We start from the raw sequence: 14,402 nt of genomic DNA on the forward strand, positions 1-14,402 counted from the left end.
GGGAGAAAGCAGAAGAATTGGGTTGAGAAGCACAGCCATCATTGAACAGCCTAATTTTATCTGATGATCTATCAATATGACTTGCTATTCCTGCTTCCTCATTGACTTGTCTGGCTTCGCCTTAAAAAATGTGTCCACATTACTTACTTCAACTACATGGTATTGGGTAAAGCTCCACATTCAACAAATTCAAACCATTTTCTAGTCGAAGCAGTTTCTTCTCAATTCCAGGTTAGAATTACTAGGCACTCTTACCTTTATTGGCTTCCCAGAAGTGAAAACTTTTTTTTTGTTTTTGTTTCTAAGTCATGGGCATTGCTGGCAAGGCAGCATTTATTGTCTATCCTTAATTTCTCTTAAGAGGGCAGTGAGTTCACTTCTTGAACATATTACAATCCTCACAGTCAAGGTAAACCCAGAAAGAGGGAGTTCCAGGATTTTGATCTTGTGACACAGTGAAGTAATTGTTTACTCCATCCTCCTGCCAAATATGGTGGGTCTGTGACATGGAGAGGGATCTTGCAAGTTGCAAAGTTCCCATGCATCTACTGCTCTTGGTCTTCAAGGTAATATATATCACAGATTTAAGAGATGCGTCAAAGCAATCTTAGCAAATTGCTCTACTACGTTTTCTAAGTGATACATACTGCTCAAGCTGTGTGCTAGTGATGAAGAGTGAAAGGTTAAGATGGTGGATGGAGGGCTAACCAACTAGGTTACTTTGTTTCTGAAGATGCACTCGTCCAGGCATTTGGGGTGTATTCCTTTACATTTCTGACCTGACCCTCTCAGATACTGGATAGGGTCTGAAGAATCAGGGGGGGCAATTTACTTATAAAAGAATTCCTAGCCTTGGACCTACTCTTGTAGCCACAATATTTGTGACTGGCTTAGTTCAGTTTGAGTAAAGATTACACTCAAGGATGTTAACAAGGGAGACATTAAGCAATGCTAATTCCTCAATGTCAAAAGACATTTAGATTTTGCCTAATTGGAGATGGTCATTGTTCAGTGCAAACGTTTCAGCTGTGTCTGAATGCTGTTCACTTTTGTTGCATTAGACACAGACTTCTTCAGTAACTGAGGATTTGCGAATGATACTGAACACTGCAATGATCAGTAAACATCCCCATTTCTGCCTTTACAATGGAGTCAAGGTCATTGGCAAAGCAACTAAAGATGGTTTAAGCCTAGAGTACTAAACCACAGTGCAGAAATGTCACATGACCAAAATGATTGGCCTCTAACCTAACACCAAGTTGGTTCTGGTGGTATGATTTCAACTAGTAAAGTGTTTTCATACCACCCACCACCCGTCAGGTTCAATTCTGCTAGGGTTCTTTGATGCCAGATTCAAATCAAACACTGTCTTGATATCATTGGCAATCACTCATGTTATATCTGAAATTCTGCTCTGTTCTCCATTTTTGGACCAAGGTTGTAAAGTGGCCCAAAGATTAAAATAAAAGATCATAAGGAATAGGAGCAGGACTCATTTGGCTTACCTAGCCTGCTCTATCATTCAACGGGATCAGGGGTGAGCTGATTGTGGCCTTAGCTCCACTTTCTTGCCTGGCTTCAGAACACTTGCTTCCCTTGTCAATTAAAATATTTCTGGCTCAGTTTTAAATGTATTCAATGATCCAGCCTCCACAGATTTCTATGGAAGAGATTTCCAAAGACTGACAATCCTCAAAAGAAGTTCCTCTTCATCTGTCTTGAATAGGAGACCCACCAATTTTAAACTGTGTCCCCTAATTCTCCATACCATGAGAGGAAACATCATCTCAGCTTCATCTCTGTTAAGGTATCTCAGGAATATGGGCCCCAGGCTTTCACACAAGGCAACTCATCCATACCAAGTAAAGTGGCTCCAGTACAGAAATATCCCTCCTTAAGTAAGGAGACCAAACTTATATAGAAAACATTTGGACATCTCATCAATGCCCTGCACAGCTGCAACAGCATTTCCCTTTTATACTCCATTGTCCTTACATGAAAGGAAACATATCATTCGCCTTCCCGCTTACATACTGTGCCTGCATGTCACTTTTTTGTGACCTAGATCGTGTTCTACTGCAGCATTCTGTCATTTCACATTTATATAATATTCTGTATTTGTATTCTTTCTGCCAAATTAGACTACCTCATTTTCCCACATTATACTCTATCTGCCAATTTTTTTTTACAAGCTGAAATTAACTCACCAACATTGCTTTGCAGCCTCTTTGTATCGTCTTCACAGCTTGCATTCCTAACTATCTGTGTATCAGCAGCAAATCTGGCTACATTAACAGTCTATCCATTGACCTAATAAATAGTTGCAAGCCGCATGTACAGTCCCATGAGTGAATGACAATAAACTGTTCAGAGGCCGTGATTAAGGCAAAGTTGGAGCACTCCACAGGATGTTACACTGCGTGCCACATTAAAGGTGCTCCTAACTAGCACGTGTTTGATCCTAAAAACGGATGTCTGGTGGAATAATCACCATTCCAGAGTCTATGGTCTCATTTCAAACAGCAATGACTACTTCCTTCCTCAAATTTCTATTACAGTCGAAAAATTGATTTGAATAATAAATTGGGTGTTTATGCTTCAATATTCATTGCAAATTAAATATTTGGATTAATTAATATATAATTAGTCATTGTCCACAGAGGACAGGAGGGCATCTTTCTCCAGCAAGCGGTTAGATATATATAGTTCAAAGGAGACCACTCCACAAAGTGTGGCGCAAACAAGGAGGTAGAACCTTCATGAACTACCAGGATCAGGGATTGAACCTGCCCTTATCAATATTGTTCAACATTACACTTTAGCTAGAATTAACCAAGCCCCACAATATTTAGATGAACACTACTTTTATAAACAAAAGCAAACAGTCTTTGGTATATCTATTTTTGCAACCATATCATTCCACATCAGAAACAATACTGCCAACTTCCTCAAATTAAATCAGACTAAGTTGTAGTCAAGATCTGCATAAGATTTTAAAATCGGAAATTGGTTAAATAAAATTTCCACTGAATTATTGTGGTTGTACATTAGTGTTTGATCCACTGTCCCATTAAGGAAAGCGGTTAATTTGCTTTACAGCACCCAACATGACTTTTCACCTAAACAAAGCCAATTAAACCCCCATCCCCCACCTGAGTAGAACAGTGTAGTTTTGAAGGAGGAGGAAGAAATCTTCGACATGCTGAAAAAAATGTTTGTTCATTTTGTGCCAGGAAGGAAGTTTGAATGCAACACAGTTTTTGCTGGTCATTTTATATTTAATCGGAGTAGAAACTCTTTTGCACACATGACTGATACCTAACATTGCAGCCAGTATTAAAGAGGAATTCAGTGAGGAGAGTGATAAAACAGCGAGGGAAATAAAAGCCTCTCATGAAGGGTAAAAAAAGTTAGGAGTGAAACATGGAAATAAATGTACTGATCAGATGAGACCTCAATTTTGCATATAAAGTGAGTCAAGCCTATTGTCTCATTTGTCAATCTCACTTTTCTTTGTCCCCCGCAGTTGTGCTGGGGCTGACCATATCAAGAAATGCACACACTACTGAAAACGAAATAACTTCAACATCAGAAAATGTGTCATCATCTGGAAACAGCACCTTTGCAATGTGTGCTAGGAAAATTTGTGATTATTAGAACATGGAATTTAATATGCTTCATCTTTCTGATTCATTTGCGATTAGAGGCCTATCCAATACCTGCCCTGTGACAATTTAAAGCTGGGAGTCAAGTTAACTGCTTTGAGACTAGACTGCAGTTCTCGTTTGGGAGGAAGTCACATCTTAGACAGCTGCCAGCCCATCAGATAGGCCAGCACTCGGCAGCTCCACCACTCTGAGGATTGAGGAAAATCTAGGGTTACAGAGTCTGAAAAGGGTGAGGGAGGCAAGGACCTAGGATCAAGAGCCCCAAAAGGTGTGTTAAGGCAGGGCAAGGAGATAAAAACTTTGGGATATGGACTCCTGGGACACACAAAGGAACTGCCAAACTTTATTTATGGTGTGTGCCTCTCCTACCACAGGTACAAAATGTTGACAACAGCTGAATTAGGCTCTTCAGCTGTCACCAATTAGCCACTAAAAGATCTCAATTTGTCCAAGACAGGGTAGCCTGCCTGAAACCTTCCTCTATGTAAAAATTTCAGATAGGCTGGGGGCAGAAAAACACCCAACTGGGCTTTTTGTAGATTTCCCACCTTCAAGAATGTTGGCAGAGGGTGAGCAGCATAAAAACCATCCATTTTATTGAGACAAATTACACCAAGTAACTGTAAAATAATGTCATTCATTGTCATTACTGCTAAAACTTTGGGGACTGGGTAGCAATTTCACACAGCTTTGTTTTTGAAATGAAATGGGACAAGCCAAATTGCAGGGACTCAGCACAAATACAATGAACCAAGTGGCCTCCTTCAATGCTGCAACTATTCCACATTTTGCTGCTGAAATTTTACAATGATGCATTTTAAGAAATTCTACAGTGGAAAGACAAATTTCTGACCAGATAGTTATATTGACAAAAATCAGTAACCATGCAATACACTATTTATAATTTTTGTTAACCAATAACAGGCAGCACAGTGGCTCAGTGGTTAGCACTGCTGCCTCACAACACCAGGGACCCAGGGTCAATTCTGGCCTTGGGAAACTTTTTGTGTTGAGTTTGCACGTTCTCCCTGTGTCTGCGTGGGTTTCCTCCAGGTGCTCCAGTTTCCTCCCACAGTCCAAAGATGTGCAGGTCAGGTGAATTGACCATTCTAAATTGCCCTTAGTGTTAGGTACATGGGTCTGGGAGGGTTACTCTTCAGAGGGTCGGTGTGGACTGGTTGGGCTGAAGGGTCTGTTTCCACACTGTAGGGAATCTAATGTAAATAACTGAAAAATCTGTATTCTTATCCATCTTATTCTCTCAACTGAACACAGATCTGTAAATTGCACAGAATCACAAAATATATATTTACTATACCTAAACCAACTTTCCTTTCCTACAAGATCAAGAACACTTTTGAAACATCACATTCAAAAATTTGATTTGTAATTACCACTAAACAATGTGGCAAAGTACATATTTTAACAATGCAGTTCTGTCTTCTCCAGCATGACATTTTTCCTTTGGTGCTTACCTCGTGACTTGGGTTCTTGTATTGAAATCAAGTGACCTCATGGATTGTAACACTTCGACACAGCCCATATACTGGGGAACAAAAAAAAAGAGGAAAATCAGCATGAAAAGTTTAAAAAAAGTTAAATTCTTAGTGATCATGAGAGCACAATTTTTAATTTCTTTTAAATATAAATAGAAGCCATAAAAACACGCAAACTGCACCATCATGAGCTCACATGCTGAAGCATTGATAGGACCCAGGGCTCCTAATGAATCCCTTTAGCCCTCAGAAAAAGCCACAGTTGAGGCTTCTCCTAAAGCACAGGAAACAAATAGAGTGGAAGATGAAATTCATTTAACTGATGTGAAGTCCTAAAAAGTAATGTGTTTTCCCTTTAGTTTTAGTAGGGTGTACAATAAAACTGGTAAAATTGGTGTAACTACACTTCAAAGCGTTGAGACATTCTAAGGTCATAAAAAGCTTTTAGTTTGTGCTAGCCACTGCTTTCTTGCTTTTACCAACAGGGAAGACATTCACAATAGCATTTGTCAATATGCTCATTTTATAAGATTAGATTAGATTACTTAGTGTGGAAACAGGCCCTTCGGCCCAACAAATCCACACCGCCCCACCGAAGCGTACCCACCCATACCCATACATCTACATCGACCCCTTACCTAACACTACGGGCAATTTAGCATGGCCAATTCACCTAACCTGCACATCTTTGGACTGTGGGAGGAAACCGGAGCAAACCCATGCAGGGTGTGCAAACTCCACACAGTCAGTCGCCTGAGGCGGGAATTGAACCCGGGTCTCCGGCGCTGTGAGGCAGCAGTGCTAACCACTGTGCCACCGTGCCGCCCACAGCTAGTCACTGATTTCTTCTGCATAAGCCTAGACACAGCAGAACAGGGACTCTATTGTATAGCTTCAATGTAGGTGGTTTGAGCTTTATAGTCTGAAAGGCTGTAGGATTGCTCTCTCCCAAGATCACCTTAAGCCAAATGGATTGGGAACAAACTTAAAAGGAGGAGATTCAATTTTCTCCACTGTCTTTCTGGGAAGGAAAAGAATAAAGAGGGGAACAGAAACTGGATAGCACTGGGTGGAGAAGATATCAATTCTGTTCTGTTTGGGCTTTCCAGGAATGGGTATGGTCAGTAAGCACCACTAATAAACAAAATGGTAAATTGTTTGCTTATTTCTAAGCTTGTAGTGCCACCAAGGGATTTAGGAATACTCGTCCTGGCTGCACAATACCTTAGGGATGATGGTGTGCCCTATTGTCACCTCCCTAAAAATCCGTTTCTAATAAGTGAGGCAACTATAGAGGGTCAGCAGAAAGCTTGCTCTGTTAATTGAACTGAAGCTAGAGAGACCAGCTTTGGGACTCCTGTCTGGAAGCACATGGTACTGAAAGCAGTCCATAACTAATTTCTACCCCAGAGCTGGTAATGAATTGGGCCTAAACTCTCAATATATCTGTCACAGTCGCTATAGCAGGATGAGGGGCTCAAGGATGCAAAAGTGTGAACATCTAAATGTGCACAATGCTTGATGTTCCATATTGAAATGTTTGCTTTTTTTTACACATTGAGAACATCTCTGGCTAGGTCAGTCTTTATTCCCCATCCCTTCTTGCCCAGAATTTTAACAGTCAACCACATTGGCTATGGGTCTGGAGTCACAGAAAGCCAGACCAGGTAAGGGTGCGTTAGATGGATTTTTCCAACAATCCACAATGGATTCACAGTCATCATTAGACTCTTAATTCCACCATCCACCATGCTGGGATTCAAATCCAGGTCCCCAGGACATTACCTATGTCCCTGGATTAACAATCTAGTGATAATACCATGAGGCCATTGCCCCTCACAGCCAAACCCATCTAAAAACCTGACCAAGAAGAACACCAAGGTGAGTGATATTGCCAAAACATTCAGTTAGAGGGATTACATGAGGGGACAGCACAGGAATTGAAAAGTTTGAGATCATCAGTCCAGAAACTTAAAGACAGGCACACTGGTTAGAACCTGCTGCTTAAAGATTGCAAAATTCTTTTCATCCTGGAATCAGTTTTCTTGCAAAATAAAAAAAAATTCTCCGCTATACTTTGAATCAAGAATAGCGTTTTGGAAGAGTCGCACTGGCAATGAACAGCTTCCTCCAGCAAAGATCCTCTGGGTGGTTATTTTATAGTAAGGGTCAGTAAAGGACACAATAGCATTTGTCAATATGCCCTCAAGATTAAAATTTTATACTGAATCTGGATATTTTGATTGAACTTCACGAGATACAAGCTCCAGGAGAATTCCATGGCTGAAAACCACACCTTGTACAAAACAATGTGTTAAATGAACGGCAGGTCTCTACCTCGAGGAAGCAACACTCTAGTAAATAAAGTGCTGTAGTAAATAACTCTTAAATGAGCCATTTCCAGATTCAGTCACTATGAGCAATCTAACCACCACTGCAACAGTCCAGATCATTCAATTCCCTCATTTTCTCCCATTATACAGTCACCTAATCAGTCTAAACAAAAAAAACTTACTCAAAAGCTATTAGAATATTGTTACACACCAAACATTTTGCATTTAAGACAAGGGTGAACTTGAATTTTTTAAAGGTCATTGCAAACAAACTATTCTTGAGAGGCAAACACGTGGCTTGCCATACAAGTCAATTATTTTTGCTTCTTCATCTTCACAGGAAATAAAAGGCTACTCAGTATGTGATTCATTCTTTGAGGTTATGATTAAATCCAACCTAGGTGTCTTGAGTTTGAGGAGGGCAGAGCAGTGGACGTGATCTATACGGACTTCAGTAAGGCGTTCGACAAGGTTCCCCACAGGAGACTGGTTAGCAAGGTTAGATATCATGGAATACAGGGCAAACTAGCTGTTTGGATACAGAACTGACTCAAAAAAGGTAGAAGACAGAAGGTGACGGAATATAAATTATTGTTTTGAATATAAATTATTCTGGAAGACAGTTGATCTCATCTCTGACTCATCCCAGTTACAGTGGCATAATTGGAGGATATTTGCATTACACACCTCTGACATTCAGCAATATCTACATATTCATTGGAAGCAGGCTGACTCAATCACTCTGCAGGGTTACAGGGGCAAAATAGTTGTATAGCTGGTCAAGCAAATCAGAGGTTGAGTGTTCAGTTCCAAATATGTCAAATTCTAAAACCAAATGTTTAAAAATTGTTATTTTGCGGGTAGTGATCAGAAAGAAATAAAAACACAAATGAGAAGTCTTTTGGACTGCTTAAAAAAAACCTGTAGCCTCAGAAGAACTTAACAGTTGGTCTTCAACAGGGTTTGGGAAAAGGTGAGAAATGACTCAATTATCACTTTTTCACAGCAATGGTATGGAAGTGTCTCATTTAAAAGGAATTCAATTGCATTGTGTATGAAGTGCTGGTAGTTTATTACTTGCAGGGAATATTCACTGAAAAATTATACAAAAACAAACTACCTCTGCCCAGTATGACCTACACATGAATCCAATGCCTTGTGGTTCATTGATACTTAATATCCTCAAGTGTAGAGCTACATGAATACTTCATAAAAATGACTACTCGGCAGCAACAAGGAATGGGGAAGTTAAAAAAAATCTTTTGTTGTATCCTGAGAAGTAAAACAAAAATAATCCAGACTGCAATTTTCAAAGATGAAATTACAGGCATATAAATTAATTGATCAAATAATTGCCCAATAACAATAAGTTCTGTATTAACATGACTGAATTCACATGAAGCAGGAGCAAATTATTGCACATGCTGGAATCTGTACTGAAACAAATAAAAAGCTGGGGATCACAGTGGGTCAGATAGCATTCCTGGAGAGAGAGCAATCTAACGTAGAGTCCAGATGACCTTTCTTCAGAGCTGACAGGAGGTGTCGAGAGGGCAGCTCTGAAGAATTATTGTCTGGAATTGAAACGTTATCTTGCTCTATCTCCACCGATACTGTCTGACCTGTGACTTCCAGCACTTTTTGAATTCAAATGAAACTCTTGCGTAAATTGTGATGAATTAACATAACAATGCAATATAATCTTAGTGTGCCAGTCATTTGGTATGTTTCTTGGTCACAGGACCACCATTCTCCCATTTCCCTTCTCTGAAATTTGGAGTGGTTAGTCATAATGCATGATGTCAGAACAGTATCTGATGTCCGTCCTACAAGCTTGTCACTTTGTGCTGACTCATGGTTTTAAAAAAAACCATTATTTTCTCTCTTCTCAGAGCCACTCACAATAGTGATTTTGAAAGAGGAGGAAAGTCTTGCATTTGAGTAGAAATGTAGAAAGCAGATAATCATATTTCTTCATATGATATTTATATAGTGGGGGACAAAAGCAATTACCCCAACAGTCCAACCATCTTTTCCCCTGTCAATTAATTCAGAAAACCATTCAAAACTAAAATGACGAAGCTGCTGAAAACTGGGAAGGAGTTGAATGTCAGGTTCACTATCAATCAAACGATGATCCCTTCTTGAATAAAAAGAAAATCAAGCATTTCCTGGAGATCAGAAGCTAGGAATTTTGTAGTGAGAAACTCTCTAAAGGCTGTCTATCATCTACAAGGCACAAGTCAAGAATCTGGATAGATGCAGTTCCAACAACACAAGAAATTCAACACCATTCAGGACAAAGCAGCTGCTTAATTGCTGAAGGTAGAGGATGTGGTGCCAATGAAATATATAGTGGTGGAAATAGATCCCATGTGTAAGTTGCACCCCAGAAATTTACCCCAAACCTAGAACCTCTACCACTTAGAATGATAAGGTGAGCAGCACTGAACACCACAACCTACAAGTTTTCCTAAAAGCCACATACTTAGAAATACATTGCTGTTCTTTCAACATTGCTGGGTCAGAATCTCAGAATTGTCTTCTGAACAACACTGCTTCCCTACACCCCCTGGCCCACAGCAATTCGTCACTACCTGTTAAAGGGCAATTAGTTATGAGCAGTAAATGCTGTCCTAACCCACAATGTGCACATTCTGTGCCTGAATTTTACAAAACTTATCACCTCTGGTTCTTCCACCTATTATCTTAAATCTATACCCTCTGGTTATCAACTCTTCAGCTCTTGGAAAGACAAGTTTATGTTCATCTAAAACCTTTATGATCTTACTTTATTTTAAATGAATAAGCCTTTTTGAACCTTGGAGTAAGTAAATTTTGTTTGTTGACATTAGTATTTCAGTCAAATGTGCACAATGCAAGCATCAGAAAGTGGTAGTACAAGGATTTTCAAACACCACATAAATACAAGCTTAAGAATTTTTTTGGGTTATGCAGTTCACGTAGTGAAATACCATTTGCCCCCTCCCCAATTCTTGCAGATACTTTATTCTATTGCTGCAAACCTTCCGGAAATAAAAAAAAAACTTGAAGTAAGCCTCTCAGTGCTCTTTACTTACAATTCATTTGGTTAGTCCAATTTGATTGGGAGGATTTTTTTTGTTTGAAATGAACTGTCTTTTAGTTATACGTCAAATTCATTTGCACAGTATAGTCATACTATCTTTCTTTACAATACAATAGACTTTCCATTACTTGAACACCAGGTGTAGCAGCATGGGAGTGCTACAAATACTTAATGACATATGGAGTGAAGCTTGATTTTATTTTTTTAAAAACTCAACTGGTTCACCCAAGCATTGTATAAGATTGTAAGAGTCTGAAGAATTAAATGCCAAGAAGTGCATTAAGCCCTGCTCAACAGGACAATGCCATATGGACTCAGTCAGGGAAAAACAGATATTGAACTCAAAGGACTAAGACCTGAAATTGAGGTCTCCCTCAGACTCAGTAAGAAACGTCCTCCTTACCAATGTAAATAGCATCCCTAGTTGTTATTTGCGGCATTATTTTACAAAAGTATTCTTATTTGACTACCAGATCATTTCTCTCTATCACACAAGACCAACCGGCCTAGGAGGAAATCCTAGGTGGCTGCAATCCACCAGATGGAATTTACACCAGGATGAGCTGTGAGGAGAGTTCTTTTTTTCAACACTGGGTATTTCAATAAGTTAATGTGTGTTATAATCAAATGGGAAAGTTATGCTAAACTTGTACTGAACCTTGATTAGGCCATACTTAAGAGCGCTAGATATAGTTCTGGTCATTTGTTTCCAAACAAAAAGGAAATAGTGGCATTGGAGAGGGTACTGAGATGACTTACAAGGATGATACTAAGAATTGACAGTCTTCAAAATTGTTCAAGATTTTGATAGAGTAGATACTGAGCAAGTGTTTCATGTGGTGTAGAAGTTATTCAATATAGTCAGTTAAAAAAACTCAATAGGAAATTCAGAAGAAACTTTGGCAAGAAGGTGGAAGTGTACATCTATTCAAGGGGAGGCTTTGTGAACATTCAGAGGGAGAAGAGAATGGATGGTTATACTGTGATATGGACCAGGCCAGACTCACTCAAAACATTTCAAGAAAGTAGCCCGGACCCTAACTTTGCTAGTTGTTTTAAGCAGGTGTAAAGTGAATATTCCAGGAGTGATGCAGCTGGTCAAACCATTTAGTTTAAACAAAACAGAATTTATTTACAAGATCACCGAATGAAGCACAAAAAAAAACAGAATACCTTAACCCATGTTAAAACCTAACAGGTTAACCCAACTTAAACGATGCTATTCCAAATTCCTGCAACAATCCTCAAACATCCCTTGACAAAACAAAAGAGTTAGTTAAAGGGGGAAGAGAGAGGGAAAGAGAGAGAGAGAGAGGGAGAGGGGGAGAGAGAGAGAGAGAGAGAGACAGAGAGAGAGAGAGAGAGAGAGAGAGAGAGAGAGAGCGAGAGGGAAAGAGAGGGAAAGAGAGAGAGAGGGGGGAAAGAGAGAGAGAGGGAAAGAGAGAGAGAGAGAGAGAGAGAAAAAGAGAGAGAGAGAGAGAAAGAGAGAGAGAGGGAAAGAGAGAAAGAAAGAGAGAGAGAGAGAGAGAGAGAAAGAAAGAGAGAGAGAGAGAAAGAAAGAAAGAAAGAGAGAGAGAGAGAGAGAGGGGGGGGAAGAGAGAGAGAGGGGGAAGAGAGAGAGAGGGGGAAGAGAGAGAGAGGGGGAGAGAAAAAAGAAAGAGAAAAAGAGAGAAAAAAGAAAGAGAAAAAAAAGAGAGAGAGCGAGAGAGAGAGAGCAAGAGAGAGAGAGCAAGAGAGAGAGAGAGCAAGAGAGAGAGAGCAAGAGAGAGAGAGAGCAAGAGAGAGAGAGAGAGAGAGCGAGAAAGAAAAAGAAAGAAAAGAAAGATCCAGCATGGAACACCTTCGTCCATGTAGCTGTTTCTTGGACCAGTAGCTCAAAACTGACTGAGCTGGGCTGGGAGAACTGGACAGTCCCCTTGCATTGTCCAAAGTTTTTTTTTAAATTGGAAGGCATTTTCAAGTAATTAAACCCAGACTTTTCAGAATTGCTGCTTTTATAACCTCTCCGAAAAAAAAAGCCACGCGCAGCATAGCCTTGTTGATGGAGCAGCATCATCAGAACTGATAGATTTGATGACAAAGGTCAGAAGAACTTGAGCACAGCATAAATTTTGTCTTGAGCTAACTGGCCAGAATGTGTGTTGTATATTCCATGTAATCCAATGGGGAATGAATATGTTGCCAAGTCTGGAGGGGGAGAAAAAAAAGTAATGTACCTAAGCCGAGCCAATCTCTGCTTTGGTATACCCTGGAGGATCGATCATGTCATGTTTTGACAAGTTGTTCCATCACACTGGGCTCAAAACATTAACTGTTTCACTCTCCAGCGATGCTGCCAGACCTGCTGGGTTTCTCCAGCATTTTCTGCTTTCAATTCAAATTTCCAACATCCATAGTGTTTTGTTTTACTTTACCAAAATAGCATCCATTGAATGTGTTAATTACTTAGCAATGCCTAAAAATACTTCAACTCTCTGGGTGGGAAGCTATTGGGATCAGATTAGAATGGTGATTTTATATCACACTCCCATATCTCTATTTCACTGTTTAGTAAAACTGGGGAAGGTGTACAACCAATGCTCTTGATTTGCCTATCGAGTTAGTTAGTTTTAAATCATTTCAGAATTTGCAAGCGCCTCTTGATAATTTGCCTTTCCTCTTTTTTTAAATTAAAAACTTTGAATGAATCATAAAGTTTTTCTGTGGTTTAATGTTTAATAGCGATCTCCACAATCAAACACAAATTTTCATATAATTAAACCATTTCAAGAGCAGTTAATTTTTAGATTTCGATTAGGGTCTGAAATTCCTCAAGCCCTGTCAAATCTGAATGTAACAATCTCCTGAAGTAACAGGAATCTGCTCAATATGACGACTGGGTTAATGGTTATTCAAGTGACTTTGGAGGAGACATTTCTAAAAATGCCAGGATTGTCCAAACCAAATCAGGAATCACCAAAATTGGTGTCTTTCTAATTTGCCGTTTGAACACTCCTTAAGTCAAAAGGTGACTAATTGTACCAAAACAAGCCCCAAAGAACTGTGGATGCTGGAAACCAGAAACAAAAAAATTGTTGGAAAAACTTGGAGTCACTGGACCTGAAACATCAATTTTCCTTTCTCTCCACAGATGCTGCCAGACTTGCTGTGTTAGAGTCAGAGTAGTAGAAATGTACAGCATGGAAACAGACCCTTCGGTCCAACCCCTCCATGTCGACCAGATAACCAAACCCAATCTAGTCCCACCTGCCAGCATCCCTCCAAACCCTTCCTATTCATATACCCATCCAAATGCCTCTTAAATGTTGCAATTGTAGCAGCCTCTACCACTTCCTCTGGCAGCTCGTTCCATACATGTACCACCCTCTGTGTAAAAAAGTTGCCTCTTAGGTCTCTTATATCCTTCCCCTCTCACCCTAAACCTATGCCCTCTAGTTCTGGGCTCCCCAACCCCAGGGAAAAGGCTTTGCCTATTTACCCTATCCATGCCCCTCAATTTTGTAAACCTCTATAAGGTCACCCCTCAGCTTCCGATGCTCCAGAGAAAACAGCCCCAGCCTGTTCAGCCTCTCTTTATAGCTCAAATCCTCCAACCCGTCTTATTTTCTGTTTGTGAGATCAAACGTGCATACGCTTTGTCTATATTTTCAGCAGAAAATGATGAAGTCAAGCACATCTGCATCACAGATCCTAGCATGTTACACGCACTTCCATCAATAGCAGTATACTGGTCTGTGGATGTGAGTTTTGCTGGATGAAATCGCCCTTCCAACTGCACATATTCCCAGGCTATTTACATACATATCCAGAGATCCAG

The 14,402-nt window shown here is 39.9% G+C and overlaps 1 protein-coding gene across 5 annotated transcripts in view; it reads right to left on the bottom strand.

The window, feature by feature from the left end:
- Positions 1-14,402, bottom strand: part of LOC140468923 (SHC-transforming protein 1-like) — a 140,558-nt gene that overhangs the window by 67,469 nt on the left and 58,687 nt on the right. For all 5 annotated transcript variants that reach the window (XM_072565035.1, XM_072565036.1, XM_072565037.1 and 2 more), the window contains one exon: positions 5,144-5,214. In XM_072565035.1, coding sequence (XP_072421136.1) covers positions 5,144-5,214 — 71 coding nt within the window. The remainder of the gene's footprint in view (positions 1-5,143; positions 5,215-14,402) is intronic.

The sequence above is a fragment of the Chiloscyllium punctatum genome, chromosome 48 (genome assembly GCF_047496795.1).
Source record: "Chiloscyllium punctatum isolate Juve2018m chromosome 48, sChiPun1.3, whole genome shotgun sequence".
NCBI lineage: Eukaryota > Metazoa > Chordata > Chondrichthyes > Orectolobiformes > Hemiscylliidae > Chiloscyllium > Chiloscyllium punctatum.